Here is a 14374-nt window from a genome sequence, read left to right as displayed (position 1 = left end):
TCATGGACATAGAGAGTAGGATGGTTACCAGAAGCTGGGAAGGGTAGTGGTGGGCTGGGAGGTGGGGTGTAGTAAGTGGGAATGGTTAACCAGTACAGAAAATAAATAATTAGATATAACAAATAAGACCTACTATTTGATAGCACAATAGGGTGACATAGTTAATAATATCTTAATTGTATATTTTAAAATAACACAAAGAGTGTAATTGGATTGTTTGTAACTCAAAGGATAAATGCTTGAGGGGACAGATACCTCATTTTCCATGATGTGCCTATTTCACACTGCAAGCCTGTATCATAACATGTCGTGTACCCCTTAAATATACACACCTACTATGTACCAACAATAATTCAAAAAATAAAAAAAAAGGGAAAAATAACCTCAGATGAATAAAATGCTTAAAAACAAGCAAACAAACAAAGACAAACAAACAAAAAAAAGTTTTCCCCCTCTGAGTCCAAATGTAATTGGGGGGAAATACCTTTGTGACATATTCACATGGGAAAATGCTCTCAATACATTTTTTAAGAGAAAAAGCAGAACACATCTTCATATTCAGCACAATTCCAGTTTTGTAAATATATATTTGAGAATATAATATGCAGAAGAAATGACTGGAATTAAATATTCTAAAATGTAATAATGATTCTTACCGGGTGATGGGATTACAAGTGGTTCTGTTTTTTAATATATTTTCTACATTTTCTAAAATTTCTGCAATGAACATTCATTACTTTGATAAAGAAATATAAACAAACAAGTGAAACTTCTTTAGTTTCATTTGATGTGAAAAATATTCAATCTTACGAGCTACTCATCCATTGACTTGTCTTTTAAATAGATTTGCAATGATACTCATTCACTTATCAAAAATGAAATGATTTCACCATCTTAAGTCAATAATTTTGCAGATCTGAGAAAGACGTCAGTCATTTGAGATGCATATTTGTATGTGATTCACCCCTTGCAATGTTTTTGAAAATTTACCAACTGGGAAGAAAAACTGCTGTTTTGCTAATTAAAACATACCACTTGCCCTTTCTCATTCCTTCCCCACTAGTTAGGTAACATGAAGAGTTTTAATTGGTAAAGGCTTTGACAAGGCATGGGCATATTTCACACAAATTAAAAGCATGCTCAACCAGTTTCTAAGATAACCAGGAAAAGTTAGATGCAAAATCGCCACATTAAAACAAAACAAACAAACAAACAAAAAAACTCTTGTAAAAATAACACTCTGTTATACTGTGGCAATTTACTTGCTGATGTTACCATTTAAATATAATATCCCGAACATATTTGTTGTCTATTACAAAATATTCACTTTATTCCACTGGTATTGGAGTTAAGTAAAGTCAGTTAAGGACAGTACACATGTCAGCTTGGAAATCAACTCAGTTTCCACATGAGCACTCCATTTTCTCCCTTCTTTGACCCCCAATACCTTATTATTCTCTTCATTTTTCATTTTATCACAACCGTAGTTCGGGGAGAAAATAATCCACTTTTAAAGGGGAAAGTGCTTACAACACAAAGGCTTATAAAAATAAATATTAAAATAAAGAAATAGATGTCTGTTAGTTGGAAATCATTTATTGCCTCTATAAAAGTTTAAATAAAAACTCTACAAAAATTCACATTACAGTCTGATGTGGTTTTAAGGTGACAGTATATTTCAGAGGTAGTACTAGTAAAATGGGATGCAGGATTGCTAAAATTAATTACTTAACAAGTTAATGCAAAATAAAATTTCAATGTGGAGCAATATACACTCAGTATATATTTTAATGAAATAATTTTAATTATATTTGCATGAAAATATCACTTTATTCTTTTTTCCCGCTAGCAAATCTGCTCTTTATCAAAGTCTGTTTTCAGCAATGGTGTGTAGACTGCAGGTTCACAAGTTAGTAGCCTCCTTGATTATAGCATTACAGAGCATAGCTTGGTGAAGAGCATGATACAGTGCTGTCTGCCAAGGAAAATACCAACTTCAAAGAGAAATCTACCCATTTACCTAACATTTAGATACAGTGGTACGGATAACTCCCTTAAAAAGCTAGCCTATCACATGTTTGCATGTTTAAGATCTGAATGAAAATCTAATATATTAAAAAAGCAGACAAAATTTCTGGAATAACACAACTGTAATATGGAAGAAGGGCAGGAGTTAAAGTTTTCAGAATGTCTTTTAAAAATGATCACAAACTATTTGTCCGAGATGAGGAAACTATCCCTTGGAAATGGGCTGAATCCGATTCCCACCACTCCCACCAAAAAGGCAACAAAGTTAATTTTAGAGCCAAGAATTATTTTAAATTCACCACTTAGGTTTTCTTCTACAAACTTACAGACTGCTGAATATGAAAGTGCCTCACAATAGATGTTGCTGTCTTTGGAGAAATGGCTTCTTTGACATCTTTTGCGGTCTTGGTCGAATAAAGAGTACAGAGTATAATTGGGTCTCAGCCTTTTCTTCTCCAACAATAACAAACATTTCTATCACATGCTTATAATGGCAATACAACAATCCTGCTGTTGATAACTGACCTTACAACAAAATATCCCCAGTTTCCATGAAGAGGCCAATTTTCTTTTAAGGTTTTCTTTGCATGTGCGAATTTTCCTATTCTCCAGAGCAATTGCAATTCGCATTTTCTTGTGAATAAGTTTAGCTTGGCTGAAAAGAAGAAAATACCTTCCTTTTTGTTTGTATGTACACATTTTGGAAGGTAAGTGCTCTTACATACACATCTCTGGCTTAAAAACTGCTTGGCTATTCTAAGCTTAAAGCAGACATAGAAATGTAGTTGAAAGAAAAAAGAAGTGTTTTTTGTTTTGTTTTGTTTTGTTTCCACATTGGCTTCTGTCTCCCTGAGAGAGCCTTCAGATAGTAAGATCTGTTTTAATACTCTCAAAGCCCTAAAGAAGGAAACACTAGTTAGTTAATTTTTATCCCCAACCATGAAGATGTTCACAAGAGTAATTATAAGCTGATAATTTTTCCTGCTCTAACATATCTCAAAACCAACTCCTATCTACATATGCAAAAAATATACTTTCTTCATAACAACTTTTCAAAGCTTGACCTTGACATCTTTTTCAAAATCTACCATGCATAATTTCAATCTGGCAATTATGGTTCTTTTTCTATAGATACAGGTATTTCCTTTGGTTCTTGGTACAGAACAGCCACATTTCATTTTAGAAGTGTTTTAATTCCAGTGATGGTGAAGGAAAACATTCTGGTGCTGAAACACAAATTTCAAGTCAAAAGGAGTTCTAAATGTATTGTTACGATTTATATAGTTTCTGTTTTGATGAAACTTTAAACAGACAAAAAGATCATCTATGCTTTCTCTAAAATTGTAGACTAGAAATCCTTCTAAGAATCACACCTAGCAGAACCTTAAATCTATTAAAAATTCTATTTAAATAAGATTTATTAATATCATAGAAGATGTTAACAAGAAATAATTATTTGTGAAGTTTACAGTTTGCTGAGAAAACCAGTGTCCAGCACAGTGTCTTCTCTATAGCAGGAGCTCAACAAGTATTTTTCGATTTAGTGACTAATGGCTGATGTGTGACAAATACAATCTATAGTGTTAAAAGTTATAGGAGACAGTATACCTATACTTAATTTGCAATGAGAACCAAATAAGAAGGGGCTTAAATTGAAGCAGAAGTAATTATATTTGAAAGATAAACTCAATAACTATGAAGCAGACTCTCGGAGAGACTTGAAGACCTGGAATTTGTTCATGCTACTTAAGAAGTGGTTTCTAAATTTGCTGTATATGGGGGCGACTCTTTGTCTCATGGAGGAATTGGTGTGACTGGTACATTTAATCATAATATCTGAGGTTCTGTTACTCTGTGCTGCTTTCTCTGAATGGAATTTGGCTTGTCAGCAAGAAATACTAACCACTGTTTGCAAAACTCCATATGGCTCAAGTAAGCATATCTGAACACCGAAATATTCTTATTAACAAAGGAACCATATCAGTGGTATGGCAGCAATATAAACAAAGAAGTGACAAAATGAGACTATCAGTGGGACTTTACCTATTTGTGTGTGTGGGAGGATGGGACACTTCAGGGTTAAAGATATTTATGACTGCCTTTCTGTGTTCATAAGTTGGTATTAGTAAATTTCAAGATCAAATTTGGCTCTAATTACAAATTTTAAAAATATCCGAATACCTACTATGTACCCACAAAAATTAAAAACAAATTGGAAACAGAAACTTGATGACCAAAACAGCCATCTAGCTACTTCATTAATCTTTTAGGTATAGATAGTAATTTAACCATGCAACACAATTGCACACTGCCAAGTCATAAATATATGACACTGTGAGCTTAGGGAGAAAGTGATATTTTTTCTTCTATGGGTCTTGGTAATACCATCTGGTACTCCGGAAAGGAAGAACTGCAAAGAACAGTCTACAGTATGTTGCCATCTGGTACCTACTAATAGAACAACTGGGTAGCTTGCCCATTTTAGGTGTGTACTCATAGAATAGTATTCAGGGAATTCAGAAGACTGTGATTTACAACCAAAGTAGTATAACTCTTTTTGAATACTATCCTTGGCTGATGGCTCTGTACAGGCCTCATATGGAAATGAGGTAAATTTTGTGGCAAAGCTGAATGACTACATTTTAAAAAAATCTCAGCAGCTTACCTTGACTTCCTGTTTCATAACATGTAAGAACTAAAAAAGAATTATAAAGATGGTGATAAATTTAAAATATTTGTGTAACACTTCATCTAACTCAGTTATACAAATTTACTACTAGAATGTCAATTGTATCAATATTTGTCATTTGTAGTAATGAAGAATCCCCATCAAGACTAATTTTGACAACATTTTGTTTCTGTACACTTCGTAATTTATTTGACTTTATGTTGGTTAAATTACCTTTCCATTGTGCTTCCCCAACCCCACACAAATATTTGGGTTAGATAATAGAAGAACACCAGCAATTTACAATTACATACCTGTAATCATTTCAATTTTCAATCATTAGCTTAAGTCGAATTCTCATAGGGGTTAAAAAATAAATCAGAGAACTCATTAAATAATGAGTTAAATACTTTTTTAAAGTTTTGTTTTAAATGTTCAGTCCACTTTCCTGAGAAAAAGTGTATGTGGATGATAGGAAAAGCAGAGAAGAAGAAAGAAGATGTAATGGCTACAAAAACAAGACTAATCAAGCTGTAGCAACTTGATAAGCAATGCTGAAATGTCTTTAGTTATTTTGTCTCTGGTTAGAAATTAGACATAACAAGTTTCAGGGTTAAACTGCTGAAACTTAAATATACATTTTTTCCAGAGTTCCATCAGTTAAAAAAATACTCTCTCAAACAATGCTTTTAAATTTCACCTACATTTTTTGCACTGTAGCCATTATATCTTGTACATTCTTCATAGAATATGTCCGTTTCAACAATGTGTTTTCCCAACTAAAGAATACCAGGGCAACAGAATGCAGTTATCTTGAAATGCACACCTGTTACGAAGCCAAAAGGCTGTATCATACATTCCCTCCAACTGAAATCACAAACTTTCTGAGACATTTTTCTCTGATAAAGAAGATACACTGAATGAGGTATCATCAGGCTCCAGCGAGGCATGATTGAAATCCATTTCTTCTAATTCGGGAGGTAAATCTGACAGCAGTGCCTGAATAAAAAAAAATTGATATTTTTGAATTAGTATGTGGATAGATTGTTTTCCAATTTTATGTTAATAGTTGTAGTCCTCTCATGGTGAATTATCTTTTTGGATTTAAAGAATAATTTATACTTCTGGATCTTAGACAATACCTTACCTAAAAGAAAAATTCTTCATACATTATTAAGAAAGTAACAAAATTGTAGATGTTGAAAGTGTGAATTGTGTAGAGTGGAACCTTTACAAAGGGAAAATTAAGAGGGAAATGAGCAACTCTTCTGAACCAAGTGCTTTGAAGTGTTTGAGGTTAGTGATTTTCATACTAGTTTGGAGTGTGCATTGATCGCTGTTTAAGGGATTTAAAATTGCGTTCTTTGTTAAAATATTCATGCCAGTTATGCTGTCCTTCGTAGGAGACTGCATTTAAAAAAACACTATTTTGTTCTTCAGTGGGAGAAAGAACTTAGCAGTTCGGAAAAACGTTGAGCTATTTTACTTTAGATTAAATTTTAACAACTTGAAAAGACCAAGTAATTTTATTTTTTCTTTCCTAAGGCTATGTTCATACCTACAGATGGTCAGGCACCCACCAGAGCACAGCGGAATCAGTGGATCTATCTGTAGAAATGATGTATCTGGAGGGCTACTCATTTCTCTGTTTGAGTAATAAGGATAATTCAATGACGATAAACTAAGCTTTGTCATGGGCTAATTGTTTTATCTGAAGTTGGAGAACATGCACCCATACTAAAGAAATAAATGATTGATCAAGTTTTATGCGGCTGACAATGCTGATGTTCACTTGACCACGAGGAATTTTGAACTTAATGACTGATTTGCTGCTTCCAATACTAAGAATAATGTAGCATATCTGACAATTTTTAGACAGTATTACTTGTAATGTGGGCTTTGGGTGCAGTGGTAAATAAGGACCAAGGGAACAGGAACAGATAAAAGCTTGTCACTACCCAATTAAGGAACAGAAAGGGCATGTTGGAGAATATATGAAATCCACTGCTGAAATAAGACAGTATGCACTCATTCTCTTTATTAAAAGAAGTGGCAGCTGCAAATCCTGTACTCCTTGTCTTGTAGCACAGAGGCAAGATAAAAACATTCTCATTTTTATCAGGCTATGTAAGGGAAGACTAACCCCTATCTGGCAGACAAGCTGTTATTATTTATTTTATAAAATTAAATTTCTCATAAATTTATTGCTGGAACTGAGAGTATATACACAGTAAACTAACTTAAAGGTAATGCATGCTTTCTAAGTTGCTAGATTTCAGTAATACGACACACGACACAGAGTCATTTTCTCCTAGAAAAGTGTTTTACCACTAAACCAGTCCCAGCGCAATGGGGCCTTTTCTGACGTTGGCTGATCATTCTATGTGAAATACATCACAGATTTAGCTCACTTTGCAATTTTGAAGATGCCATATTAAAGAGGAGAAAGTGTTCAAATTAACATTCACTAAACATGTGCTTAGAGTCAGACAGTCAAGATAATGAGATTTAATGATATTCTAATTTTTAGTGGGGAGATTACAAATCAGAGAAGCATTGTTATTTATTTCTTTGTTACTGCATTATAAGTAGTTGACTGAGTAAAATGAGTGCAGTAAAAATATACAAAAATTTTAATATCTGAGGCAGCATGGGGCACTACTAATACATGTGGTCCACTTTAGAATTCTTCTTTCAGTATCTTACTAGATTTGCAACTGAAAAAAAATCTTTGGATTATAACAGTTGTTGGAACTGCCATTTTCACAGATACTAAGGTGAATACAATTAACTTTCTTTATTACGAATGTTTCATAAATGACAACTATCTTCAGGTTCTGACCTACTGTCATTTTTCCCAAGAGATTAAAACATTTTCCATATGATCAGTTTCCATAACACTTATTCTAGACCCTATGGTATGAATATCAATTTCTGTAGTATTAATCATTCTTATCCCACTCGCAAAGTGGAGAAATTGAAGTTCAAGAAAGGCTATTGATCTGGCTAGGAACACACAGTGAATTAGCAGAAGCAAGACCACAGCAAATGACTAAGTATAATGCTGAAAATATTACTTTGATTTTAAAGTGGCTAACTGATTTAAACAACAACAACAACAAAATCTTTGGGTAATCTAGTGTTTCAGTCAAAGACTATCACATTTTGTAAACCCTGGACTACTTCAATGGTCCAAAATATTCTATGGACCACACATCTCACTCAACTTACATAAATCAAGATTAATGAAAGAACACTGGAAATTTGTTTTAAAATTAAAAACCAGTGACACATGGTTGTCTTTTATAAGGTAGAATAAAATTAATTCCAGAAATAAACCCATAAATATTTCATGATGTAAAGATCAGTAGTTTAAGTAATTACCTAGATAACTTTTTTGGACTACTATTCGTGTCTTCTATATTTTGTGACCATATTCTGAGATTCATTATACTCATTCTTAGTTATACAAATTAGTAGTTTCTATTTGGTGCTGATTATACTGGCTATAAAGCTCACTACAATTTTTGAATCATGTTCTCTTTCAGCCAACTTTTGTCCATATACTAATTTATTAGTCTTTAATCAGAGGGAAAGTAGAAGAGGAAGAGAAAAATAAAAATGCACATTAGTTACACTTCTTATTTGTTATTGGTATTGGGAAAAGAACCAAACCAGGAATGAGGTTAGAATTAGGAAATAAAATGGAGTCTGTGTACTATTCCTAGATGTCAAGAGACACAGAAACTTGCTAGTTACTTGGCCATATAACTCTGAATTCATAACCATGCTATGACTTTCAAAACAAGGGCCACATTTCAAGTTATTCCTCTGCTTGTACCTAATTTTGTTTATTCACAGTTATTTAAAACTTACAATACTCTTGGAACCATGTTAAAAACTACCTCCCCTATTCATTTAAAATCTGCATTTTAGGTTTCTAAAAAATAAACACATTTTCAGTATGTCACAGAATATACATAACTCACATAATAAACCAATATGCTTAAATTAAGCTGGCAAAGATAAATGAAAGCTACTGTCTTGGAATGTCTGTGTGTGTGTGTGATGGGGTGCACAGGGAGTAAAATTCATAAAACTTGACACATAATATACATGTGATTTGAGCCTCATGAGTAAATTCATTAGTTTCAATTTTGTGGTTCAGCACTTCAATAAAATATATAAAGGCTATTTCATTAAAAAAAACAGGAGGCTTATATGATGCTATGGCTTTAATCTTTTTCCTTAGGGATATCTGGGGTGGGCTATATACATGCTGTCTTTCTTTGATGTAAGAGATGAATATTTGTACTCCTGATGTTCCTTGATGAATAAAAACCTCTGAGACTGTTTCCTAAATAAGATAAGGGTTACCTGTGTCTCACACCACTCCTATAGAACTGTGACAAGGAATCAGCATAATGGCATATAGTTCAAATGAAAATTTGGTATAATTTAATATTAAATGGAATATTTATTATAATTCTATAGTTTTTAGCAGGCTTAACAAATTATTATATAGATTTCACATGAATATTTGAGACACGAAATGTAATTTGGGAGGAACTGGTAAACAAAAACCCACATCAACATGCAAAAGACAGTAAATTTCATCTTTGGAGTCAAAAATTCAAATGCTCAAATACTTAAATTGGGGAAAGTAAGTGATGCACTGTGGAAACAAAGAATTTCACAAAGTAATTTCATATTTTCTTAGTGATGAGCAACACATTACAGAACAGAAGATGTCCAAACATCTGTGAACTGTAGTGAAGGTTAAAAGAAATTAAGATCCAGAAGAGAGGCAAAGAAATGCTTTAACTCTTTCATTCACAAAAGGTCCCAAAATATGTGCCTCTCTAGTTAGGGTAGCCCAGTCTCTATCAATATTTTCAGAAATTTCTTTGAAATTAATTTTAAAATTATTTTTCCCACCTAAAGACTAACCTGAAATTAAAAGCATGTTATTCAATTATTTTGATTTTCCACTGAAGCAGCATTCAAAACCTGAGCAGCTATTCTCAAGAAAACTGTTTTGCAAAGGTCATGAAATAACAAATATTTCCTCCATGCCAAACACAAATGAAGTATAAAAATGAAAATATATGAAGAACCCAAGTGTGACATACCATTTTTCAACTTGATACATTGCAGCTTACTACTCTCTCCTGGGACCTACCTGCTGTTGTTCCTTATCGTCAGCTTTCATAGCTAATATCAAGCTTCTGACAAAAGTCTGAAGTTTAAAGTATTTTTGCTTTTGAATCTCTAGCTCATTTTCAATGAATTTGACTTCTTCATTCTGAAAGAGAAAATATCAAATGATACAATTACCTTATGTAAACCTAGGAGTGTACATGTTTGATGCACAATAAAATTCTTAAAAACCATCAAATAAGAAGGACAATAAAGAAAACAAAATGTTAACATAAAGGAATACAAAGTATGGAAGAAAATGATCCTATTAGTCATAGGCTGCCTTTTAAACAAATCACTATAGAAAACAATTTTTAAGATCAAAAACCAATCCAATCAGTTCCAGTAAGAGAAAAACCAAAAAACAGCTCCCTTCTTGGAAAGACCCCTCCTCTATCAAGCCTAATTGGCATTTAGATTAAGATTAAGAATAAAGGCTGGGCGCATGGCTCACACCTGTAATCCCAGCACTTTGGGAGGCAGAGATGGGCGGAGCACCTGAGGTCAGGAGTTTGAGACCAGCCTGGCCAACATGGTGAAACCCCATCTCTACTAAAAACACAAAAATTAGTCGTGCGTGGCGGCATGTGCCTGTAGTCCAAGCTACTCAGGAGGCTAAGGCAGAAGAATCACTTGAACCCGGGAGGCAGACAGAGGTTGTAGTGAGTGGAGATCACGCTGCTGCATTCCAGCCTGGGCAGCAAGAGTGAGACTCCGTCTCAAAAAAAAAAAAAAAAAAAAAAAAAAAAAAAAAAAAAAAAAAAAAAAAAAATTGGGAATAGACGGAGTCCAATTAACCCAAAAAGCAATAGCAGACACAGTAATGTTGAATTTGCCATTCAGAAAGCCAACTACTCAGAACTTAAATGGTTAATTTGCACAAAGAAGAACCTGAAATTACTAAGACTGTCTTAAGTTGTTTGCTGAGCCTCCACAGATTAAGTAGGAGTCTGTTATTCCAAAAAATCTGAAAATGTACCACTGTGTACCATTGGTGTAAGAATCAGTTACTCTTTACTATTCTTGCTAGTTGCATAGGTAAAAAAACTAGACTAATATTTGGGAGTATTCTAGTGCCAGGTCTACTGATAACTGCAAACTTGGGTGGGTGACACTCTTTACTCATCAGTAAAATGGTTATTACACTGGTACTCCCTGATAGTTCTAGCTTTGAGGGCTCTAACACTCAAATAAGATAATGACCATGAAAGTGCTCTGAATAGATTTACTATAAAAGCCACGGTAATCAGGAAAGGATGGTATTGCATAAGGGTAGACATATCAACCGATAGAAAAAAATAGAGATGAGAAAAAAATCCCCACAAAAATGGTCGATTGATTTTCAACAAAGGCGCTGAGGTCACCCAATAGATAAAGTATTGTTTTTCAACAAACAGTGGTTAAACAAATGTCAATCCACATGCAAAAAAAAAAAAAAATTATCAACCCTTACCTCACATCATAGGCAAAATGTAACAAGACATGGATCATAGACCTAAAGCTAAAATGCATAATAAAACTGAAACTTTTAGAGGAAAAGAGAGGAGAAAATCTTTGTTACCTTGGGTTAGGCAAAAAGTTCCTTAAATAGAACACAAAAATTATGGAACTTAAAAAAAAGAAAACTTTTATTTTAATTTATTTAGTTAAATCAATTTTATTTATTTATTTATTTATTTAAAGACAGGGACTTGCTCTGTTGCCCATACTGGAGTGCAGTGGTACAATCATAGCTCACTGCCACCTTGAACTACTGTGCTCAAGAGATCTTCTCACCTCATTAGCTAGACTACAGGTATGCACCACCATCCCTGGCTAATTGTTTTTTAACTTTTTTGTAGAAATGGGATCTCCCTATTTTGCCCAGGCCGGTCTTGAACTCATGGTCTCAAGCGATCCTCCCACATCAGTCTCCCAAAGTGTTGGTATTACTGGGATACATTATTGTGCCTAGCCTCAAGAAAGACCTATTTTATAAAATGAGGTCAGGAGTTTTAAACCAGCCTGGGCAACATAGCAAGACCCTGTCTCTACCAAATATATATATATATATATATATAGCCTGACATGGTATGGTGTGGTGGCATGCAGCTATAGTCCTAGCTATTCAGGAGGCTGAAACAAGAGGACTGCTTGAGCCCAAGAGTTTGAGGTTGCGGTGAGCCATGATCACACCACCGCACTTCAGTCTCGGTGAGAGTGAGACCCTATGTCAACAAACAAAACAAAACAATACAAAAAGCAACTTTGCTCTTTAAAATATATTGTAAAGAAAATAAAAAATAAAGCCATATATAGGGAGAAAATATTTTCAAACCATACATCTGACAAAGCACTTGGATTCAGAATACATAAAGAACTTACAACTCAATTATGAGATGAGCAACAAAGTAAAAAGCAAAATATCTGAACACACTCTTCATCAAATAAAGTATCTGAATGACTAATAAGCACATGAAAATATGCTTAATGTCATTTGTCCTTAAAGAAATACAGATTAAAACTACTGACATATTACAATATGTCAGTACTACTGCTGACATATTACAAAGAGATACTACTACTGACATATTACAATAGTTAAAGTTAAAGAGATTGACAATACCAAGTGCTGACAAGAATGTGGAGCAATTAGAAGTCTCATACATGTTGACAAAAGGTGTCCACCTCTGCAAAATGCTTGAAGAGATTGATTCTGAGCCAAATATGAGTGACCAAAGGCCTGTAACACAACTCTCAGGAGATCTTGAGAAATGTGCCCAAAGTGGTTGGGCCACCACTTGATTTTTTACATTTTAGAAAGACACAAGGCATAAATCTATATTTGTAAGTTATACATTGGTTTGGTTCAGAAAGGAGGGGCAACTGGAAGCAGAGACTTTCAGGTTAAACACAGATTCAAAGATTTTCTGAATGGCAATTTCTTGAAAGAGTTATCAATAGAAAGGAATGTCTGAGTTATGATTAGGGGTTGTGGAGACCAAGATTTTATCTTGCAGATGAAGGCTCCAGATAGCAGGCTTCAGAGAGAATAGATTGTAAGTGTTTCTTATCAGACTTAAAGAATCTGTTTTATCAGTAATTCTAAACGGGAGGAAGATATGATGAGGCATGGCCAGATTGCCATTCCCATCATGGCCTGAACTAATTTTTCAGATTAACTTTGGAATGCCCTTGGCCAAGAGGGAGGGTTCATTCAGATGGTTTAGGGACTTAGAATTTTATTTTTGGTTTATTAATACATACATTTTTGGTGAAAGTGTAAATGGTACAGCTACTTTGGAAAATATTTTGGCAATTTCTTATGAAATTCAACATAATTTTTCTTAACATAAGACTCAGCAATCCTACTTTGAGGTATTTGCCCAAGATAAATGAAAGCACATGTCATAAAAAGACTTATCAATATTCATAGCAGGTTTATTTATAATAGTCCCAAACCAGAAGCAGTTCAAGACTTCATTAGCAGGTGAATAAACAAATTATGGTGGTGTTTACACAACTACGTCCACCTGTCAAAACTCATCTAACTGTATACTTAAGAAGAGGAATTTTATTGTATGAAAATTATGCATGAATTAACCTGGCTAAAAATAAAGTCTATCCCAAAGGGGCGAAACAAAATCTTTTCCTTCTGTCTAACTGACACTTTGTAACCTCTGACCATCATTCCCTTATTTCCCAATTTCCCGCAAGCCCTTGGTAACCACCATTCTACTCTCTGCTTGTTTGAATTTGATTGTTTTTTATTGCGCACATAAATGAGAACATGGTGGGAGTCTTTCTGTTCCTGGCTTATTTCATTTATCATAATGTTCTCCAATTCTGTCCATGTTTTTTCAAACAACAAAATATTTTTATATGCTGAATTGTATGAATGATGAATATGGTAAATAATAATAATATATTGTTCATTTCAAAATCACTATGAGAAAAGTTGATATGTTTTCACCACAAAATATGGTAATTTGTGGTGATGGATATGTTATGTAGCTTGATTTAATTAATCCACCTTGTATTCATAAATCATAACAGCATTTTGTACCCTATAAATATACACAAATCTTGTCAGTTTAAAATTAAAAAGTAAAAATTATTGTAAATAAATAATCAGCCAGTTACCATTTCAAAAAAAATGAAAGTAGGCAATGATTATTCTTTGCATCTAGCAAACTGGTCTCAAAATCATAGCAGGACTTTTAACAGCATTTGTTCAGAAAACCAAATTAAAGTATATTACAATTAATTGGTTCTATGGGTATTTTTATTGCTTCAATTGAGAGGATGCTGTAGAATTTATCATACCCAGTCTATTAAGATGTTTACTATACCATTTATTTTATCAGCTTAGTTAAAAGCTTTTTTTACCTGATAAAACTGCTTCTTCTCAGACCATTTAATATCAAGTGAATCATCTGTACAAGTGAAATTCCTTATCCAGAGGAACTCTATAAAAATCTAAATTATAAGTAAGCATTA

At 33.6% G+C, this 14374-nt stretch overlaps 1 protein-coding gene across 6 annotated transcripts in view; it reads right to left on the bottom strand.

Annotated features, from left to right (window-relative positions):
• Window positions 1-1580: 1580 nt before the first annotated feature.
• HDX (highly divergent homeobox) overlaps window positions 1581-14374 on the bottom strand; it is a 180488-nt gene continuing 167694 nt past the window's right edge. For 4 of the 6 annotated variants that reach the window (XM_007992176.3, XM_073013545.1, XM_037989483.2 and 1 more), the window contains 2 exons: window positions 9879-10001; window positions 4731-5695 (listed from right to left, as the gene is read on the bottom strand). In XM_007992176.3, the coding sequence (XP_007990367.1) occupies window positions 5570-5695; window positions 9879-10001 (249 nt within the window). In that variant the 3' untranslated portion in view covers window positions 4731-5569. Of the gene's footprint in view, window positions 5696-9878; window positions 10002-14374 lie in introns of all 6 variants that reach the window. The other 2 variants (XR_012091938.1, XM_007992175.3) reach the window with 2 other exon arrangements.

Source organism: Chlorocebus sabaeus, chromosome X (assembly GCF_047675955.1).
Source record: "Chlorocebus sabaeus isolate Y175 chromosome X, mChlSab1.0.hap1, whole genome shotgun sequence".
NCBI lineage: Eukaryota > Metazoa > Chordata > Mammalia > Primates > Cercopithecidae > Chlorocebus > Chlorocebus sabaeus.
The sequence above is the reverse complement of the archived record's forward strand: the minus strand, read 5'-3'. Positions and strand labels throughout refer to the sequence as shown.